The sequence below is a fragment of the Diospyros lotus genome, chromosome 3 (assembly GCF_014633365.1).
Source record: "Diospyros lotus cultivar Yz01 chromosome 3, ASM1463336v1, whole genome shotgun sequence".
Classification (NCBI taxonomy): domain Eukaryota; kingdom Viridiplantae; phylum Streptophyta; class Magnoliopsida; order Ericales; family Ebenaceae; genus Diospyros; species Diospyros lotus.
The window spans coordinates 36,140,730-36,161,317 of record NC_068340.1 but is presented as its reverse complement, the minus strand read 5'-3'; the positions used below and the strand labels follow the sequence as shown (position 1 = coordinate 36,161,317).

General features: G+C 36.8%; 1 protein-coding gene across 1 annotated transcript; it reads left to right on the top strand.

The window, feature by feature from the left end:
• The first annotated feature begins 10,062 nt into the window (after nt 1-10,062).
• Nucleotides 10,063-10,548, top strand: LOC127796968 (uncharacterized). The gene is made up of 2 exons (XM_052329364.1): nt 10,063-10,239; nt 10,324-10,548. The coding sequence occupies exons 1-2, from the start codon at nt 10,063-10,065 to the stop codon at nt 10,546-10,548; spliced, it is 402 nt and encodes a 133-aa protein (XP_052185324.1).
• The last annotated feature ends 10,040 nt before the right edge of the window (nt 10,549-20,588 follow it).

Sequence of the window (20,588 nt, the reverse complement as noted above, 5' to 3'; positions counted from 1 at the left end):
AAATAACACGTGGGTATTAGTGAACTTACCTCCGAGAAGTAAACCAATTGGATGCAAATGGATCTTCAAAAGAAAATTGAAGGCTGATGGCACTATTGATAAATATAAGGCTCACTTTGTAGTTAAAGGATATCGTCAAAAAGAGGGGCTAGATTTCTTTGATATCTATTCCCCGATGACGAGGATCACGTCTATAAGGATGTTGATTGTTGTTGCAGTGTTACATAATTTAGAAATTCATCAAATGGATGTAAATACTGCATTCTTAAATGGAGACTTAGAAGAAGAAATCTATCTAGAACAACTTGAAGGGTTTGTTGTAAAGGGACATGAAAAGAAAGTTTGTAAACTACTAAAATATCTTTATGGGTTGAAACAAGCACCCAAACAATGGCATGATAAATTTGATTACACTATGTTATTAAATGGATTTAAGATAAATGAGTGTGATAAATGTGTTTATGTTAAAAACATAAATCATGAATGTGTCATTGTGTGCTTGTATGTAGATGATATGTTGATAGTGGGTACTAACAGAAATATCATAGAATCTACAAAGAAAATGCTGAATTCTAATTTTAACATGAAAGACTTTGATCTTGCCGATGTCATTCTTGGAATTCGAATAATCAGAAATTCTGAAGGATATGTGCTTTCTCAGTCACACTATATAGAAAAATTGTTGAGAAAATATGATCATTATGAGAGTAAGTCAGCAATTACTCCATTTGATCCAAATTCTAAGTTGAAGAAGAACAATGATGAAGGTGTATCTTCTTTAGAATACTCAAGGATCATTGGAAGTTTGATGTACATAATGAATTGTATAAGACCTGATATTGCCTACTCAGTAGGTAGATTGACAAGATACATAAACAATCCTGAACATGATCATTGGGTTGCACTAGTTAGGGTACTCAGATATTTAAAGTACACACTTAAATATGGATTATTCTATACGAGGTATCTATCTGTACTAGAAGGATTTAGTGATGCTAATTGGATATCTGATAGCTCAGAAACTAAATCAACTAGTGGGTAGGTTTTTACCTTAGGTGGTGCTGTTGTGTCATGAAAGTCTTCAAAGCAGACATGTATAGCACGATCTACAATGGAATCAGAGTTTATAGCTCTTGATAAAGCAAGTGGAGAAGCAGAATGGCTTCGACATTTCCTTGAAAACATTCCATTGTGGCCAAAGCCTGTAAACGCTATATGTATATATTGTGACAACTTAGCTGCTTCGATGAAAGCTAAGAATACTGTCTACAATAGAAAGTCAAGACATATAAGGCGCATGCATAATACAATAAGACAATTGCTCACCAATGGGGTAATTTTCACTGATTATGTGAAGTCGAAAGAAAATATAGCAGATCATTTGACAAAAGGAATGACTAGAGAGCAGGTCACATATATAACCAAAGGAATGGTGCTAAAGCCTATGAAATGAATTATCCGGTGGTAACCTAATCTAGTTGACTAGAGATCCCAAGATCTAGGTTAAACAGGCAAACTGGCTGGAATAATTCATAGTTAACACACTGAGAAACTTATAGTTTCTTCCCATTTTTTAGGTGTAATTAGAGTGTGCATTCTGTCAGTATTTAAGGTAATACTAATATCTTGGTAAAGAGGAGTAGTGATAGAGTACTCTTAATTAGTATTTACCTATATTAGAGTAGAAATGGGTCGCTTCTATGAGAACTGTTCAGATAGGTTGGGTTCTCTAAAGCTCTCATGAATTCAGGATGTTGTCAAGGACCAAAATGGACACAATCGTATAGAACTCAATGGTATAAGATGAGTTATGTGTGATATTTATTGTCTCGATTTATCATGAGAATGATAGTTCAAGAGCTAGTGTCACTATTTCCTCGGTAAGTTCGATAGGTATTCACTAAGGAATGTTCGAGTCCAAAAAACACCTCACGTGATGTATAACTTATCTGTTTGCTTTCTATAACTTCGTGTTGATTTATTCTATTTTGTCTTAGCACACTTACACTCATGTGGGGGATTATCGTGTGTGAGTGTATGTGTGCTAAGTGTATGAGAATGTTTATTGTCCTACATTGCTCGGTGAGGAGGTTTAAAGTGGGTATAAATAGTTCAAATCTTAAAATTGGGTTTGGGCCCTAAGGGGTACCTCAATTTTGTGAGCAGATGAACCTATACCCACACGCGTGCGCGCATCGTCCTCGTCTGTCTGTCTGTCTGTCCGGTCGGTCAAATCAATAAGAATAAAATAATATATTTTTAGTAAAAAATTATTTAATATATTATTTTATTTTAATTTTAGTCCGGCCGGAATTTCCTCCAACGGATCCGCGTGTCTTTGTCCAACATGTTGCAGATTTTTTGGGCGGCTGCTTTCCGAAATTCTGCCTCAGCTCTCGCGGTCCCCCTAGCCAGCAACTTTCCGATTTTTCTGATGCAGCTTTCCTTGTCCCAAACTTCACCTTGGAGGCACTTTGTGCCCCCATTTTCCTGCGATTATGTCGGGCTGTCTAATGCTATGTATATAAACGAGCTTCCAGTTTCTGTGGAAGAATTTAGCAACTTCAATCCCTCCTCCTTGTTGTAGTACGAAAATCAGAGAGGTTATTATCTGATTTTTCTTCCTCCTGCCACCCAAAATCAAATGCCCAGTTTGTGTGTTCATTTCTTTATCATTCTACTAGAGAGCAAATATCGTCCACGTTCCGGCAGCTCCGACAGTTCTTGGCAACTATTCTGCCGGTAAGATCGTTTTATCCTGTTAAGACAATCGCTGTAGTCTACTAGTTGTCGATGCATGGCGATTTTGTCTTCAGGATAGCGTTTTTGTGTGAATCGATCTATATTAAATTTTTTTGTTCGTTGCAATGTTGTCTACTTTGGCTATTACTTGCAGTTTTCTTGTACCGGTTTTGTACTAATTATTGTTATTTACCCCATCAGAGCTTCGCTCCCCGAGGCTGAGATCGAGCATTTTTAGCAGAGACTTTGAGATTCAGCTGGCTTGCCGTCTGTTTCGTCTTGACGGAATAGATCATATCGTCGAACTTAGGTAGTTTCTCAAGATCTGGAAGGAGGTCCAGTTCTGGAACCGAATCAGGTGCGTTCAAATTTAGAAAACAAGAGGTTTCGCTTTGATTCATATCTCCGACCGAAGAGGCCGCAGGCGCAGGCTCTTCCATCAATAAATCATCGTCCAAAAGCAATGCCAAGTGGAGAATGATGGAGGCTAGGTAGTTCTTGGTGAATTCCGGGGAGCAGGCAAACTCGGTATTGCTTCAATGCTACCGGCGGGAAGGCTTCCGGTACAGACTGATGAGTCCGCGAACGTTTTCCTGGGCTTGAAGAACCAGGCTATCGGCACCCATACTTGAAAATTTCAACCTGTATTTGTCTTTTGTCGCCCATCCCATGGTTGCGTTGCTGCTCAGACATAGTCACATTGGGAGATGAAAATGCAGTGGATAGTGGTTGTAAAGCTTCACAGGTTGTTAGTTTAGTTATTCAGCGATAAGATCACCATGTTGACAGCCCATCGGAGATGGTAGCTAGAGAAGAGCAATCCTTTCCACAGGTGTAGTTGACTTGATAGACAGTAGTCGCTTGAATACATATTACATACAATGTCTTGTAGCTCAGTTAAAATAAGAAACAAAAACTCCAACAACATGTGTATCATCAGTTCTGCTAAGAATGATCAGTAACATAAAAATAAATCTGTGTGGTTTTTATGTTGTTTGGTTAAATGAGTTTGAAAATTAAATATATTTGTGTATATAAAAATATATATTCTAAAATTATTTCATTTCTTTGTGTTAAATGTTTATATAAAATAGTTTGACCTATTTATCTTCATATATATATATATATATATATTGAGAAAAAAATCTATTAAATTGAATCATAAAAAAGACTTATTTATCTTCATATAAATATATATATATATATATTGTGAGGTGAAATTGTGATTGAAGATTCAATTAATTTGATCTCGAGTTTGAGTTGGTAGAGTCATTATTTCTATACTCCTTTAATTATTTTTGGTATAGAATGAAAATACAATTGACACTTTTAAAAATTAAAAAAAAAAAACTATTTTTTACATTCAAATAGGAGAGGGGGAAGAAATGGGTGAGAGAAAAGAGAAAAACTAAAAAGAAAAAAGAAAACTGGTGGCAGCCAGCATGCAACCACCGATCTCCACCATTGGTGAAACCAAGGATGTTGTTTTTTTTTTTTTTTTTTTTTTCTTCAGTGCATAGCTCCGCTAATAGAGGATGAACCTTTTGAGTGTTGGTCTTTGGTCCCAGATCGCAGATCGTGAATTCGAATCTTGACGTGAAAGTATATCCTCGATTTATCTTCTCAATGTAATTTTAGGGGAGATAATTGAGAATGTCAGTAATGGAACATAGTTTAAAAAATAAATAAATAAATAAATATTATTGAATTTTAGGGATGAACCCAACGATTAATTGATGAGAGAGAGAGAGAAGGGCTATATCGACTCCTAGAAGCAAGAAGAGGCGAAAAGAAAGAAAAAGAGTTAACCCATGGTCGCCGCCATGGGCGAGATACGGAGGGATGGAGGGGGTAAGGAAGCCCCCTCTTCTTCATCGAAAACAAATTCTCCACCCACAGTCATCTAGTTGGGACCAATCAACAAATCCCACATCACATAATTCTAATTAATTCATGGGGTTATCCTCAAACTCTCTCATCACTTCAATTACTGCAAGCATTCTTTAACTTAATGTAATGTAATATTAGCTTCCATATGGTGATAGCTATGTAATGCTTTGTCTCTCCTCGATCTCAATATGTAAGAGTGTGTATTGTATTTGGATGGTTGTGTCGAATGAAAAAAGAGAACAACAGAGAGTTGACCCTCTGCTCCCACATTGAATGAATGAAAAATTTCTTTTGCATCTCACTGAGATTTATCAAGAAAACTCCAACATAATCCGGTATCAGAGGTAGGAGATCTTCAGAGGAGAAGTATCCATAAAAATAGAGTTCCAGCATAGAAGAACTCAAATAGAGCAAGTTCAAGCAGCCAAGTTTTAGCTTAATCATTGGTTCCTGTATTCTCGAATACACTCTATGACTATTGGTGCGTGGAGATGAAGACTATATTAAGTTCAAAACTCTTGTGCTTGTGGGAGAATGTTGAAAATGGGTATGAAAGAGGACCCATTTGACAATCACGTCTAATTAGCTAAAACAATTGATTATATCGCAAAAACTTAAATAGAAAACCTCACTGTATGAATCTACCATTCAATACAGAACTTTAATAATAAGAACAATCCCCAAAATTTCATCTCAATCAAACAAAATTAATTCCATTTGGTTATAGCCCTAAAGTTGCCGAAATCAACTTGGAAGAATGCAGGCACAAAGTCGAAGAAGACGTCAACAATTGCGTTCCAACAAAAAGAAAGTTGTTTGCTTGCATTTAATGCGTCTCTCCTCTCTTGATATGTAAGCGTAGCGGTGTTCATGGTGCGGTTTGATCGGCCTAAACTATTTTCAGCAAGTCAAATCGCTAATGCGATTTTTTGATCAAACCAGATCGCGGTCTGATTTTAGTGCGGTTTACTGCGGTTTGAAAATAACTATTAACAACATATAATATAGTATAAAATTTTTGAAAGAATAATTATATATTATTATAAACTATTATAATCTGTTGACAATTATAATAGTTATATATTATTATAAATTTGTTATATATTATTATAAAATTTTTATAATAATAAGGGTTGTAGGGGTTTATGGGGTGATTTTTATAATAATATATTTTTTATATATATATTTTTATATTTTTTTGGGCGGCCAAACATACAAACCGCAAACCTTGCGGCTTGTATAACCACCAAACTGTTTTGGACCGCAAAAAAAAAAAAATCGATTGGTTCGGTTTGGTTTGGTTTGATTTGGCTTGGCTGATTTTCGCGGTGCACCGATTTTTTTGAACACCCCCATTAAGCGTTGTATTTTGATGGTTAAACCGAATAAAAAAAAAAGAACAACATGCGTAGACTTGCCCTTCCACTTTCTTTTGCATTTCACCCAAGTTTATCAAGAAAAATCCAACACACATTCGTTCAAAATTATCGGTTGAAATAACTTTGAAACTTCTAATTATTAGGAAAACGGTAATCAATTGATGAACAAGTTATGAATTGTGTATTACTGAAATCTAAGAAATAGCTGGTTACTGACGAAACTGGCAATGATCTCCGTCTCCCACTCCCAGAGCCCAGTGTGCTACATATATATATATATATATATTTACAGGGGGAGAAATGAAAGCTAAAACTGCATGAAAAAAGAATGAACAAATATATATATGTATGTATGCATGCAAATGATAAAGACCAAATTGTACGTAGCTAGTTGAATTATATATCTTGAGCAGCGGTAGTAGTGTGACCGATCTAGCTGTTCATTTTATTGGTCCTTTTGCTTGGTGCGGAAGGCGGCACCGGCCCCTTTGGCAGCATGTTCAGAAACATCGATCCATATTTTCCGGCGGGAAGGGCAAGATTTGGCGTCGGCGGCGCGGGGAGGTGAAGGTCGTTGATCGGGTTCAGGGGCCTGGCTGAAGAAGACGAATGGCTGGTGCAGATGACGAGGAAAACGAATGTGGCAGCGGCGAGGCGGAAGAGGAGGTCGACAATTTTGGCCATGGGGAGATATGATGTGAGCTGGCTTATTAGAAGAAATTAATGAAAGAGCGAGCTTTCTCTGCTCCGGTGAGTGGTGAGAGGGCCTTTATATAGGAGATGTACAAATATAATAATAATAATAATTTGGGGGGGGAGGGGGGGGGGGAGAGAGTCAGCGCTGAATGGCGTGGCAGCGTGCCATGCAAGACTTACGCGCTTTTGCCTTGTAATTAAGTGTCTGTATCAATGTGGGAGGGGGGGGGAGAGAGTCAGCGCTGAATGGCGTGGCAGCGTGCCATGCAAGACTTACGCGCTTTTGCCTTGTAATTAAGTGTCTGTATCAATGTGGGAATACTTTGTCAATCAAGTCAAATGGCGATTGCGTCCTCTCTCTCCGTCTCTCTCGCGAGCACGCCATGACTTGTTCAATACTCTCTCCGTCACTTCCAATAATTTTAAGAAGTGATTTTACCCTCCCTTGCTATATATTAACCGCTAGCTCTCAATCGGCACAATGAAATCTAAAAGCAAATCAAAATAAAAGAAAAATATTGCTAAATTACACAAATTACCCACCCGTCCCTCAAGACTAAATTCAAGGGGTTAGGTATCTTTTTATTATGAGACATTATAATAATTTTTATATCTTTTTAAAAACAATAAAATAAAATAAACGTTTTACCCTTTTTTTTTTTTTTTTGGGGGGGGGGGGGGGGGGTAAATTCTCTCTCCCTTATCTCATTCTAATTGGCCATTAAAAAAACCTAAGATTAAATGCATTTAACTCCTACCTTTTCAAACTCAAGAGGAGAAGAGAGGAGAGGGAGGGATTCGATGGCAATGATTTTGAATAGAGAAGGGGACAGGGGTGAGAGTGACAAACAAATGGGGGAGGAGGCCAAGGCAACGAAGGAGAAGGAGAAGGCCAACGGAGGGAAGAGAGATTAAGGGCATTTTGTACATATGATTAAAGTGCATTTGGAGTGCATGGATGTTCTCGCTTTTGATGGGTTAGAGAAAGTTATATTTATGTAATTTTTTAATTGTTTCATAAAAGAATCAATCATTACTATTAAAGTTCGTTCATTTTCAAGAAAAATAATTTCTTCATTAAATTTTAACAACACAACATTGTTTACAAAAATAAATATAACACATAGTTGGTAGAAGATAAAACTAAAGCCGTGAAGCTTTGACTCGGCGAAGATGACAGTTGCATCCGGATAGATCGCGTCTGTGTTTGCCGTGTCACTGAGTCAAAACTCCGAAAGCGACACGTGCTCCACCTCCTCCCTTGTGCTCTCATATTTTAAACAATTATTTAACAATTATAATTATATTTACACGAAAAGCTAATAAAAGAAAACGGACAGCCGATTTTTTTTTATTTTTATTCATAATATTTATTGCTTTTAATTCTGAATATAAATTATAATTATATCAATTTTATATAAATAGTAATTAATTAATTAATTGTAATTGTAATTAAAATTTGTGAATCTTAAAATAAAAAGAAACTCACCAACCACCCTCATTAAATAAGTCCATAAGATAAGACTGGCAAATGGCATGAACCGCGTTGACGTCACTTCTTCTTGATCCCCAAGGAATTGTAAATTTAATTCTTCTGTTAAGAATATGTTAAAAATTCTGTGATATATGATTTTTAATATTAAAATTAAAATCCATTTATGGAATTATATTACTAGTCTCCGTCAAAATTATAACCAAATTGGCGCTTTGCTTCCCTTGCCACCGGCACTGGCACCGGCAGTGGCAGTGGCAGGCCCATTGCCATCCAGGCCCAAGAGAGATTTACATCTTTACCCCCTTGAAGTTGAAAATCAAGCGAGCCAGCCAGGTGCAATCCCATTTCCCAAAGGGATGGTTCACCGTAGTGTAGTGGATTTTTTTTTTTTTTAAATGAGTGGAATTAAATTTAAAATATAAAAATGAGTTAGTAGATGTAAAATATTTTTATTCAGAGGGTAAGGGATAAATCTAAACCATTTTAAAGATAATTAATAGCTCTTAATGGGAAGATAGTGTTTTATTTTTTATTTTTAGGTGAATTGTCAAATTTGTCATTGTATTTTTGTTTGCAGATCAAATAATTATATTATTAGATATTAAATCACATCAATGGTTATAATAAATGTTGCTAGCAGAAAATGCCAAATTAGTTACTGTGATTTAAATATGGGCAAATAATCCCATGTTGAGATTATGAATAATAGAAATATGATTTTGAGTATAATTTTTTAATTAAAATTTGATTGGAGATATAGTTAATGAAATTAAAATATTATTTAACAAATATTATTTATTATAATGGCTAACGTGATCCATATTTAAAATTATAGTAGTTCTTTTGATTTTTTTTAAAATAAAATATTTCATTTTGACCTCGAGTCAATATATAATGACTAATATGATTAGATTCTTGAAAGTATTAAGCTCATTTAAATGTAATGATCAAAATTCAATACTTTAATTTTTTAATTTTGTTTAAATGATGATTTAAAAAATGTGATTTATTTTATAGATTATCTACGTCCTTTTAAATAAGTGTAAATTACACTTAATATTTATAAGGTTTAGCAAAAAAAATAGAAACACCCTTGACTTATTACAAGATTTTCTATTATTAACTTGATATGCAAATTAGCTATTTTATCTATCCTTCCCATCTATCTCTTTCACGTGCACATTCCTTTCTCAATTACCAACAAGGTTTAAAATTGCATCTTTCTCTATATCTCTCATGGTAAGCCATGGTTCATGATAGCAGTGGTTCTTCGACATGTTGGCAATCAACGAGGGTTGCAAGATCCCCATTGGACCTCGATTCCATTGTTGGATCTCTCTTCTCTTCTCTTTTCTTTTCTTTTTAAATCAACCATTTAATTATCAATAACGATGGCTCTATTTTTCTTTTTATCACATACATATCTTGTAATACCCCATATTGGCATGAAGTTATCACGCAATTTAAGTAAATATAAAATATTAAAAATTGATTTGATAGTAAAAATAAATCATCAAATCGACGACAAGAAATATCTCGAAACTTAGATATCTAAAAAAATTATACAACATTAACGAACATCTCGAAATAGAATTTATGACGTCAAAAGAAATTAGATCAGAGATTGTTTTCAGTATAGCTACGAAGCAGCTTGAGAAATCGAATAATCGTATGGAATTTCTGAGAAGTCAATGGGATCCTGATTAGGTTCATATTTAGCATAAGGAGTAACCCTTAAGTAATTTTGGAAAGAAACAAAAGTAATTTCGGTCGAAATACGATCTCGTGTAAATTCGAGCCTAGGTGTAATCTATTAATTTTGATTGAAGGAGATTGAAACTGTAATGACCCATAATTAGGATGAAGGCAGCTCAGGACCGTCAGAAGAGTTACCCGGACAGACGGCGTCGAGATTTGGAGTTTGATTTGGGTGATCATGTTTTTCTCCGAGTCATGACGATGAGGGGTGTTCGACGTTTTAGAGTATCTAGCAAGTTGAGTCCTCGCTATGTGGGACCGTTCGAGATACTGGAGCGGGTCGGATCGTTGGCTTATCAGTTAGCCTTACCCCCTCAGTTAGCCCACGTACATGATGTCTTTCATGTTTCTATGCTTCGTAAGTATGTGGCAGATCCCGGGCATGTTATTGACTACCATCCGCTCGTGGTGCAAGAGGATGTGTCATATACTGAGTTGCCTGCTAGCATTGTGGATCAAAAAGAAAAAATGCTCCGTAGCCGCACAATTCCCTATGTGAAGGTTCAGTGGCAGCGACATACCCCTGAGGAGGCTACGTGGGAGCTAGAGGAGGATATGAGGCGACTTCACCTTCAGTTATTTACCTAGTCAGGTACGAATTTCGGGGACGAAATTCTTTTAAGGGGGGAAGGATTTGTAATGACCCATAATTATGATTTAAATTAATTATTCATTATCAAGGTAATTTAATTTAAAAAGAAATATTAATTAATGATAATAATAATAGTCAACCATAGTTGCTGTGGGGATTCTGTGTATGCAATATAAATATAGGTTATGAGGAGTAATACTATGTTAAGAATAATTCATTAACAATTATAATATTAAGTGTAAGAATAAGTTATAATCAAGCAGCATAATGATAATGTATTATGAGATTAAGGAGTTTGAGGGTAGCAGTGCGTGAAGCGCTGTAACTTAATGAAGGAAACTCAAGTTAACAATTAAAATAAGTGAATGGGTATACTATTATCTAGGTGCTTAGTAGATTAAGTGGCGCATGCGCATTGGGGCTGGGATTTGGATGCAAGACCGAGCATATGAAGAAGGGTTGACTGCTGCTGACTTCGCTAGAAATTATTTTCAGCCAATTAATGGTGAAACGGTGCCGTTTTTCTTGAGGCGGTGGCCTCCCAGCAGCTGCTCCAATGGCTGCCATGTGACTCCCTCCCTTCCACTCCTTTTTGCACAAATTTAAAGCCCAAATCGGGCGTTTTTAATGCAGTGAAGAGTGAGCGACTTACAGAAAACCCAGCGAGCTCGCGATCGTGAATTTGAGAAATTTGGGTTTCCAATCAGGATTAAATCAGGTTTAATCAGCGATTTAATTAGTCAGGTATGTAGCCTAGCTAGTAATTAATATTCTGTACGGTCAGAATTTTGTTTTGAGTCTAATTTTATTAATTTTGACAAATAATTAGGATATTGCAGTTTGTATAATTTTTGCCGCTTTTAGACCAAACGAGCCTAAGGATATCTCTGATAAGGCAAGTTCTTCTTACCTATCTCGTCGTTTCTTTCGTTGGCGATTTATTGGACCTCCCTTCGTTTGTTTCGGCTATTAATTAATTATGAAGTTTTTAAACGGCTAGTTTAAGATTTAATTTATTAAATGGATCTCGTGGGTTTTATTCGTTGGTTGTCTACGGGAGTTTGTGCCACCCCCTACCTGTTGGGAATGATGCCGTACTCACCCGGGGCTAGGTTCTTAGCGGTTCGGGTATTATAATTGGATTTTTGGTTATTTTCTAGCTGGAGCGGTTGTGCAGTGGGGGCTAGGATCGGCGGTTCGGTGACGGAGTGACTGTCGTACAGTCTACCTTAGGCCGCCGACGGGTCTCTCCTACCCACTGACTGTTGACCGGTGCCAGGCACTGCTGACTAGCTTAGCCGTTATGTGATTATAGCATGCCTGCTTATATTTTATTCTCGTTGCATGGCTTGATGTGCACATGGGTACGGGCTGCATATTGGGATTAACATGATTTGGTTATGCTTGGTCACGGGCATTTTAGCTTGATTATGATGCATCCAGCACGGGCATATGCATCGCGTGTGGCTTACTATATGGGTGGAGCATGGCCTGATGCCTGGATGTATGGGCGTCTGGTATCACGTTGATGCTCACTACGCCATTGTATTTTATGTGCATTGTATGGCTACTGATAGTATTTAGTTCTCGGACGGGAGTACCGTTCCGATGGAGCCTATGGCTCAGTTGTCGGGAGTACCGACGTGGATACGGGTGACAGGAGTACCGCCCCGGGACAGTGCGCACAGGTTTGTTGAGGATATTGTTGCCTTTCAGGGCAGCGGCAGGTTGGTATGGGACTTGGGTGCCAGGTGTCTTGTGTGGCCCCAAGGACCGGTATGTGCTCTTATTATGCTGCACTGTTGTGTTGTAGCGTCTCATGACTTGTGTGTACTTGTGGGGCTGTGTTTGGGATGGTTTCTTCTTTTATTTATAGCCTTTCATTTCTTATAAACTTGTTGAGTCTTGCGACTCACCTTGCTTTCCATCATTCCATGTAAGGGTAAAGCAAAGGCCGAGGGCGAGGATCGTTCCACTTAGCAGCCGGCCGCGTTGGTTCAATGTACAGTTAGTCGCCCCCGTTATCTCTGATATTTTGTCGATATTTTTGTCTCTCATTTTTTACTGTGCCGGACTATTCCTTGTATTTTCATCTGTTGGCACAGGTGTCTGTATATTTTTATATATACTCCTTGACCGCTGTCCCAGCGGGGTACCTACGGACATGCATGTATATCATTTTGCTTTCGCTGTGGTATTTCTCTTATTTATGCATGCCAGGGTATTTTTGGTCTTTTGTCTATTCTTCTTCCCTTCTGTGAGCGCACTCGTTCGAAAAGACCGGGTGGTTGGGATATTCGAGTGGGGGTGCTTACAGAAACAATGGTTTTTCCTTAATCTTTGGGGGTAAGATAAAGTTTTGAAACTCATGGGGCTTGGTGAAATTATTGGATAACTTAAGGGTTTCAAATAAATGACCAAAATGTAAAGGGAAACTTCAAGAGGGCCAAAGTGCAAAATTTGAAATTTCTGCCAAATAGCATGGTCGATTGGCCGCTGTGCATGGGAGCCAAAATTTGGCAATAGGACGGCCGATCTTGCTAGAGTATGGCCAAGCGTGGGCCTAGAAAGATTGGGGAGCAAGCAAGGCCTCTTATTGGCCAGTGGGATAGCCAGAATTGGTTATAAACAATCGAGAATCCGACCGAGGGTTTCAAAAGATTTTTGGCATCTATTGGTCCGTGTTTTGAAGTGCTCCGAGAGATTTATTAGAATCAGCTATACAATTGTATTTTTTCTAAATCATGAATGATTTAATTTTAAAAAAGTAAAAATAAAAACTTCTTTTTGTGATGATGATCAAATGCGATTTTTACTATAAAATTTTATTCAAATAATGATATTAGTAAGAAACTTAATTTGAAATTTAATATTTTTATTTTTAGGTATTGAATTTTTTATACTTAAAAAAATTTAAAATTGATTAATCTAACTTATTGAGTTATTTACAATACAAATATTTAAAAGAAATTCATTTATTTGTATAATTTTTTAATTTATTATAATTAAAATTTTTAATTAAAATAATATAAAAAAAAATGTGTTCCCCGACCCATGTGGGTCGAGGAACACAAGGGTTTCCGACCACTCACGGTTGGGGACTCCAAGGTTTTTCGACCCCAAATTGGGGTTCTCTTTGTTGATGATCGCGACCATGATTGCGGTTGTCATGGTCGTAATTATGTGTGTGTTTGTATATATATATATGTGTGTGTGTGTTTGTGTGTATCTGAGAGTTTAAGGGTGGTTGTAGTTGTCCATTAATTAAGGTTGAGGTGTGAGAGAGAGAGAGAGATGAGGAGATGAGAATGAGAGAAAAAAAGATATGAGTACGATAAAAGAAAAATAAAGATGGAGCCAATAGGTGGTTGCGGTTGTGGTTGTGGGGAGCAAGAGGGAAGGAAGATGTCTGTGGCTGTGGAGGGTAAAATAGGAATTTTGAAATATATTGGTGAATTTTTGTAAGAGTAGCGACGAAAAATAAATTTGTGGACTGTAAATAAAATTTATCTGAAAAAACATAATACAATACAAACCATTCTTTTTATCTTTCGATAATTTAATTAACACATTCCCTCCCTCCCTCTCTCCCGCTCCCGCGCATGTCGTGCACTCTGCTCCCCATTATACCCACAAATCTACACGCATTCACAGGTGCCCAGAGATTCCCCCTTTATAAAAATATCAAATTCAGGCCTCAAATGTCGGTTCCACTTATTTCATTCTTTTTTTATATTTTTGGTTGAAACGTACATAACTACTTAGAAAAAACAAAAAAAAAACAGAGATATGCATGACTTATGTAGGGCTCTAAATGTTGACACGTCATTCTTATATTATGGTCAAATAAAATATTTAAAATAGTTGAGAGTTACAAGTAATAATTAATAACACAATTTTAAAATGAGAAAATACTAAGGGCCACGAAAAAAAATCAAAAATTAAAAGAATATGTATTTTGATTTGTTATCAAATTTAATTTCCTGTGAGATTTAAAAAAAAAAAATCAAAATTCAAACTTAGACCAACGCGTACCTACATTTGGGTTTTACCATTAGCTTATTACTCCCATGATTATAAATTTTTGTTTTTCTAAAGGCTTTATACATTTGAAATTTCTCGAATGATTAAAAATTATAATTTTTTATTTAATTTATATATATTATTAATCTCTAAATTAATATTTTTAATTCAAAAATTCACGACTATGAACATCATGTGAAGGATGCGTCTCTTCAAATAGGGCCAGACCTTAATTTGCTCACCCCTCCCATACATCATCTCTATTTGTCTTTGTTGTCATTGACTTCACCCGATGTTGTCATAGTCTTTAGACGCTCATCTTCGTCTCTAACTTTGACCTGTCATCGTATCTACTTTGTCATTGTCTCTGTCTTCGTTGTTCTCAAAATCATTGGCTAAAGGTACATTTTTGCACTCATTAACCAAAAATTTCACCATCTTAAATCTCTCAATTCTCAAAATCATCTAAAAAATTGTTCAGGTATTGTTTTTTGTGGTTCTGATTTTGTATGTATTGGGTTTTGAGTTGATTTTTATTTTTATTCATCTTATTAGGTGTTATTGTTTTTTTATTTTTTTAATTAATTTTTAACTTAACATAAATTTTTGATACTTGACATTCAAGTAAGAAATTGAAAAAGAAAAAATCATATAAAATAAATTTCAAGAATTAGGTGGTGGAATTTAAAAAGGTAGAAATAATTAATTTTTAAATAAAAATTAAGGGATAAAAGGGAAAGGAAGGGAATGGAATGGAAAATGACAAACAAACCAAAAGTGAAGAGAAATAGCTACTGCCCTGAGAAGCACGTCAAATGTAGTCATTGGAGAGACAAATGATAGAACTCCAAATTTTAAGGAGTATTGGTAGTGGAATAAAAATGTACAATTGAAAATTAAAAATAAGAAAACTTGTTATAAAGTAGTATATCAGTACAATAATAAAGAAAACCTAAAAAATTATAAAGAAACGAAAAATGCAACAAAAAAGAACTATTAGTGAAGCAAGGTAAAAAGTATATGAGAATCTATATAAATGACTTGATACAAAAAATGGAAAAAATGATATATATAAATTAGCTAAAGTAAGAGAAAGAAAAACAAGGGATCTAAACCAAGTGAAATGCATAAAAAATGAAAACCAAAATGTATTAGTGAATTATGGAGCGATTAAGGAGATATGAAATGAGTATTTCACAAAACTATTCAATGATGGTGGGGACACAAAAATTAGGTTGGGACATCTTAGTAACTCTGAAGAGAACGTGAGCTATATATTTTATCGACGCATAAGTTCAAATGAAATAAGACAAGCATTAAAAAAACTGAAACATCATAAGGCGGTGGGACCGAATAATATACTAGTAAAAGCATGAAAATGCATGGGAGAAAAATGGCATCTCCTGGCTAACGAAATTATTTAACACGATTCTTAAATCAGAAAAGATGCTAGACGAGTAGAGGAAGAGTATTTTGGTTCCTATGTATAAGAACAAAGGTGATGTTCAAAACTATGAAAATTACAGAGAAATTAAGTTAATGAGTCATACCATGAAATTCTGGGATAGAGTAATAGAGCAGAGAATTAAAAAAGAAACAGATGTCTCGAAAAATCAATTTGATTTTATGTCTAGTAGGTCAATAATGGAAGCTATATACCTACTGAGGCGACTAATGGAAATGTATTAGGATCATCAAAAGGACTTGCATATGGTGTTTATAAATCTAGAAATGCCTATAATAGTGTAAGCACCCCAACCCGGATATCCCCAACTACCAGGACTACCCGAACGGGAGCGCCTACAGGAGGAGAAAAGAATGAGACACAAGACAAGAACCACCATGGCATGCATACACAAAAATAAGAACAACGGAAGCGAAGCTAAACACATGCATGCACTACGGGTACCCCGCTAGCACAACGATCACATGATAAATAAATAAACACAGACTCATGTGCTGACATACACGAGACTCGAGGAAAGACCTGGCACAGTACAAAATAATAGAGTAAATCATACTCAGACATTAGAGTTGAAAGGGATTGACGGGATTGCCTGTACACCATATAAACTCTGTCGCTAAAAGTTAACTCCCTTGCCATGGCCCACGCTGCCACTACCTGGAATGATGGAAAGACAAAGTGAGTCGAGAGACTCAGCAAGCATAAGGAAATAAAGGCTGAAGGCGGTATAGATCCAATAAACTATCTCCAAAATAAACTCTCAGGTACACACAAGTCATGAGACACTACAACATAATAGCACAGCATAATAAAAACACATACCAGTCCTTGGGATCCACACAAGACACACGGCACCCAAGTCCCATACCAACCTGCCGCTGCCCTGAAAGGCAACATAAATCTCTAACAAACCTGCGCGCGTTGTCCCGGGTCGGTACTCCTGTCACTCGTCCATGTCGGTACTCCCGACACCCAAGCCATAGGCTCCCTCGGAACGGTACTCCCGTCCGAGAACTATATACTACTAGTAGCCATGCAATGCACATAAAATGCAATGGCGTAGTGAGCATCAACGTGATACACTAGCGCCCATACATTCAGGCACCAGGCCATGCTCCGCCTACATAGTAAACCACAAGCGATACATATGTTCGTGCTGGATGCAACCTAACCAAGCTAGAATGTCCGTGTCCAAGCATACTCAATAAATGAATATCCCACCATGCAACCCGTACTTATGTGCATATCAAATCATGAACAATAATACAATGTATATAATCATGCAGTAAATCACATACTGGCAGAGCTAGTCAGCAGTGCCCGACACCGATCAACGGCCAGTGACTAGGAGTGTCCACCTGACGGTCCACTTCAGGGCCGTACAATAGTCTACCCCAACGTCACCAACAACCGACCCCTGCCCTACTGCTCGATAGTTCTAACCGAACCATTAATAACCTCGAGAAAACCATAAATAAATCCGCACGTCTAGGAACTTAGTCCCCAAGTTGGTTCAGCATCATTCCCAAAAGAAATGGGAGCGGTATAAACCCCCGTAGGCTCACAAGAAATAACGTTCTAGAAGTCTCAGATTTAATTTTAAATCAAAACAAATGAAAAACAACTCAATAAATAATGGTAGGCATCGAATTAGAGCAAGGGAGATGATAAAATACGAGAAATCACAAAGTCTCTCATGGGAATTAAAGAACAAGAAGAAAGGGTTAGAAGCTTGCCTTTACACGGCCGTTTTCTACCTTTCTTGCACTCCCACAGCGAAGTAAAACGTTCCTAACAATTAATAAAATCATAACTTACATTAAATAAATTTATCATCTAATATAAATAATTTAGCCAAATAAAATTCTTAAATATATGACACTCCAATATTTTTTATCCACGTACCTGATCGCTTTTCATGCAAAGACAATTCCAAAATTGCCCCATTTTCCTCATATTTCTTTCCTTTTCTTTTCTTTCTTTTTCTTTCTTTTCTTCTCCTCCTTCCTCTTCTTCTTCTTCTCGGCTCTCCCCTGTGCGTGCACCAATACTAGCGGCCGGTCATCGCCGCCTAGCTCCAGCTTGACCGGCCGCCGCCGCCGCCTGCCAGTGGCACCGTTGGCCACCCTCGCTACCTGCGCCACCACCCACGACCCCGGTGCTGCCTGCGTCGGCCCCCTCACCTAGCTGTGGAGCTCGCGGCCATGGCTGCCATGGCCGCAGCTTTGCTTGTTTTTGGCCGTTCCCTTGCGCCACCACAAACCAGCTCCACCGTCAACCTAGGTCGCGACCACTCCACCGCCCGCAACCGCCGCTGCACGTTGCTTCGCTCGGCTGCCATGGCCGAGCTTCACTCGGCCAGCCTCTCCATTTCGAGCTCTCTCTCCCATACTGCTCTTATTCGCTCTCATTCTCGATCTCTCTATCTTTCTCTCGGCTGAGCTCTCTCCCTCACCCGATCTCCTTCTCTCCACCTCCCTTCCTTACTCTGTCTCTGATCTCACTCTCTGCTCGCTCTCGAGCTCTCTCCCTCTTTCTCCTCTGTTTAGATTTTTAGAGAAAAATCACCGTGCATTACTTCTCCTCCAAGCACACGCGCACAGCCATTCATTTTTAACAAATTAATTAACTAAATTTAATTTAAGTAAATTTAGTTTACACTTTTATTATTTCTGTAATTATATTATTATTATTTTAATACCTTAAATCCTCAAATACAGAAATTGATATATATATATTTTCATTTCCAAAATTTTGGGATACTACAAATAGGGTCCCTAGAAAAGTATTATGGAGAGTTTTAGAGAAGAAATGAGTCCGAATAGCCTATATAAAAGCCTTTAAGGACATGTATCACTGTGCAGAGATAAAAGTCAAAACATACGGAAGGGATACTGAATCGTTTAAAATTACAATGGGACTGCATCAAGGTTCTGCACTAAGTTTATACTTATTTGCTTTACTAATTGATGAACTCACTAAACACATTCAGACAGAGGTGCCATGATAAATGTTATTTGCAGATGACATAGTATTAGTGTATGAAACAAAAGAGGGAGTAAACACTAAACTTGAGTTGTGAAAAAATAATTTAGAATCTAAGGAATTTAAATTAAGTAGAAATAAAATAGAATATATGAAATGTAAATTTAGTAAGAATGTAAGAGTGGAGGATGTTATAATAAAATTGGAAGATCAAATCTTACAAAAAAAAAAAAAAAAGAGAGACCATTTTCGATATTTGGGATCAGTGATTCAAAAAGATGAAGAAATTCACGAGGATGTCACGCATAGAATTAAGGCATGTTGGTTAAAAATGGAGAAATGCATTAGGGGTGTTATATGATGGTAAAATTCCATTAAAACTAAAAGAAAAATTTAATGGGACAGCTATAAGACTAGTTTTGTTGTATGTCTCAAAATGTTGGGCAATTAAATATCAGCATGACCAAATGACGAGTGTAGTGGAGATGAGGATGCTAAGATGGATGTGCGATCATACAAAAAAAGATAAAATTAAAAATGAGATTATTCGTAATAAGGTAGGAATAGTGCCAATCGAGGAGAAGATGAGAAAGACTAGACTAAGATGGTTTGAGCATGTGAGAAGGAGACCAAGATACACTATTGTGATGAGAGTTGATGAAATAAAATAATTAGTTAAAAAAGAGGTAGAAACAGACCCAAGAAAATTTTGAAAGAGAGTTGATGAAATAAAACAATTAGTTAAAAAAAGAGGTAAAGACAGACTCAAGAAAATTTTTGGAGGGATATTAAAGTTTGAAATTTGATATGAAGTGTATGTGGCTAAATGAAAATATAATAAAAGACATAAATACATGAAAGTCTCGAAATCATGTAACCAACCCCACATAGTGAGATAAAAGCTGGATATATTGTTGTTGTATTTTTAATTAATTTTTAGACTAAAAATGAATTATAATATTAATTTAAAAATGAACAATAAGTTTGAAAAAAATTTAAGGACAAAATAACATATTTTAAATAATTTAAAAGGCCCCAAATATATGAAAACATTTTCAAAAAGAATAAGAATGACGGAAAAGGGAACGTTTTTCCAAATTTTTATAATCACGTTTTCCTAGCGTCCATATAAATAAAATAGCCACCGATAATTTATTATCGCCGGCTACTGTCTGTAGGAGGACTAAGGTAGGACCCAATCCAATTAATAGCTTGAACATGGTTTGGGGGAAATAGATGATGGATCATTGATTCTGCCAAATCAAAATCAAACTCATTTTTCTGGAAGGAAAAAGAGGTGTTCTGTTCCAATCACGCAAACTGAAAAGGGTTAAAAATGTGGGCCCAGGAAGGAAGATTTTTAACGTCAGATAAGGGAAAGGGATTGGTCCTACGCACACACACAGGCCGAGAGAGAGTTAAAAGAGAGAGTGGACGATGGCCAGTGAAGGAGAGGAGAGTGGCCTAGTGGGGTTGGGGAAGGTAAACAGAGGAGGACCACGTTCTCGTCACGTGGCTGTGCCTGTATGCTTCTCCCTGCAATCCCCCAACCCCTCTCTCTCT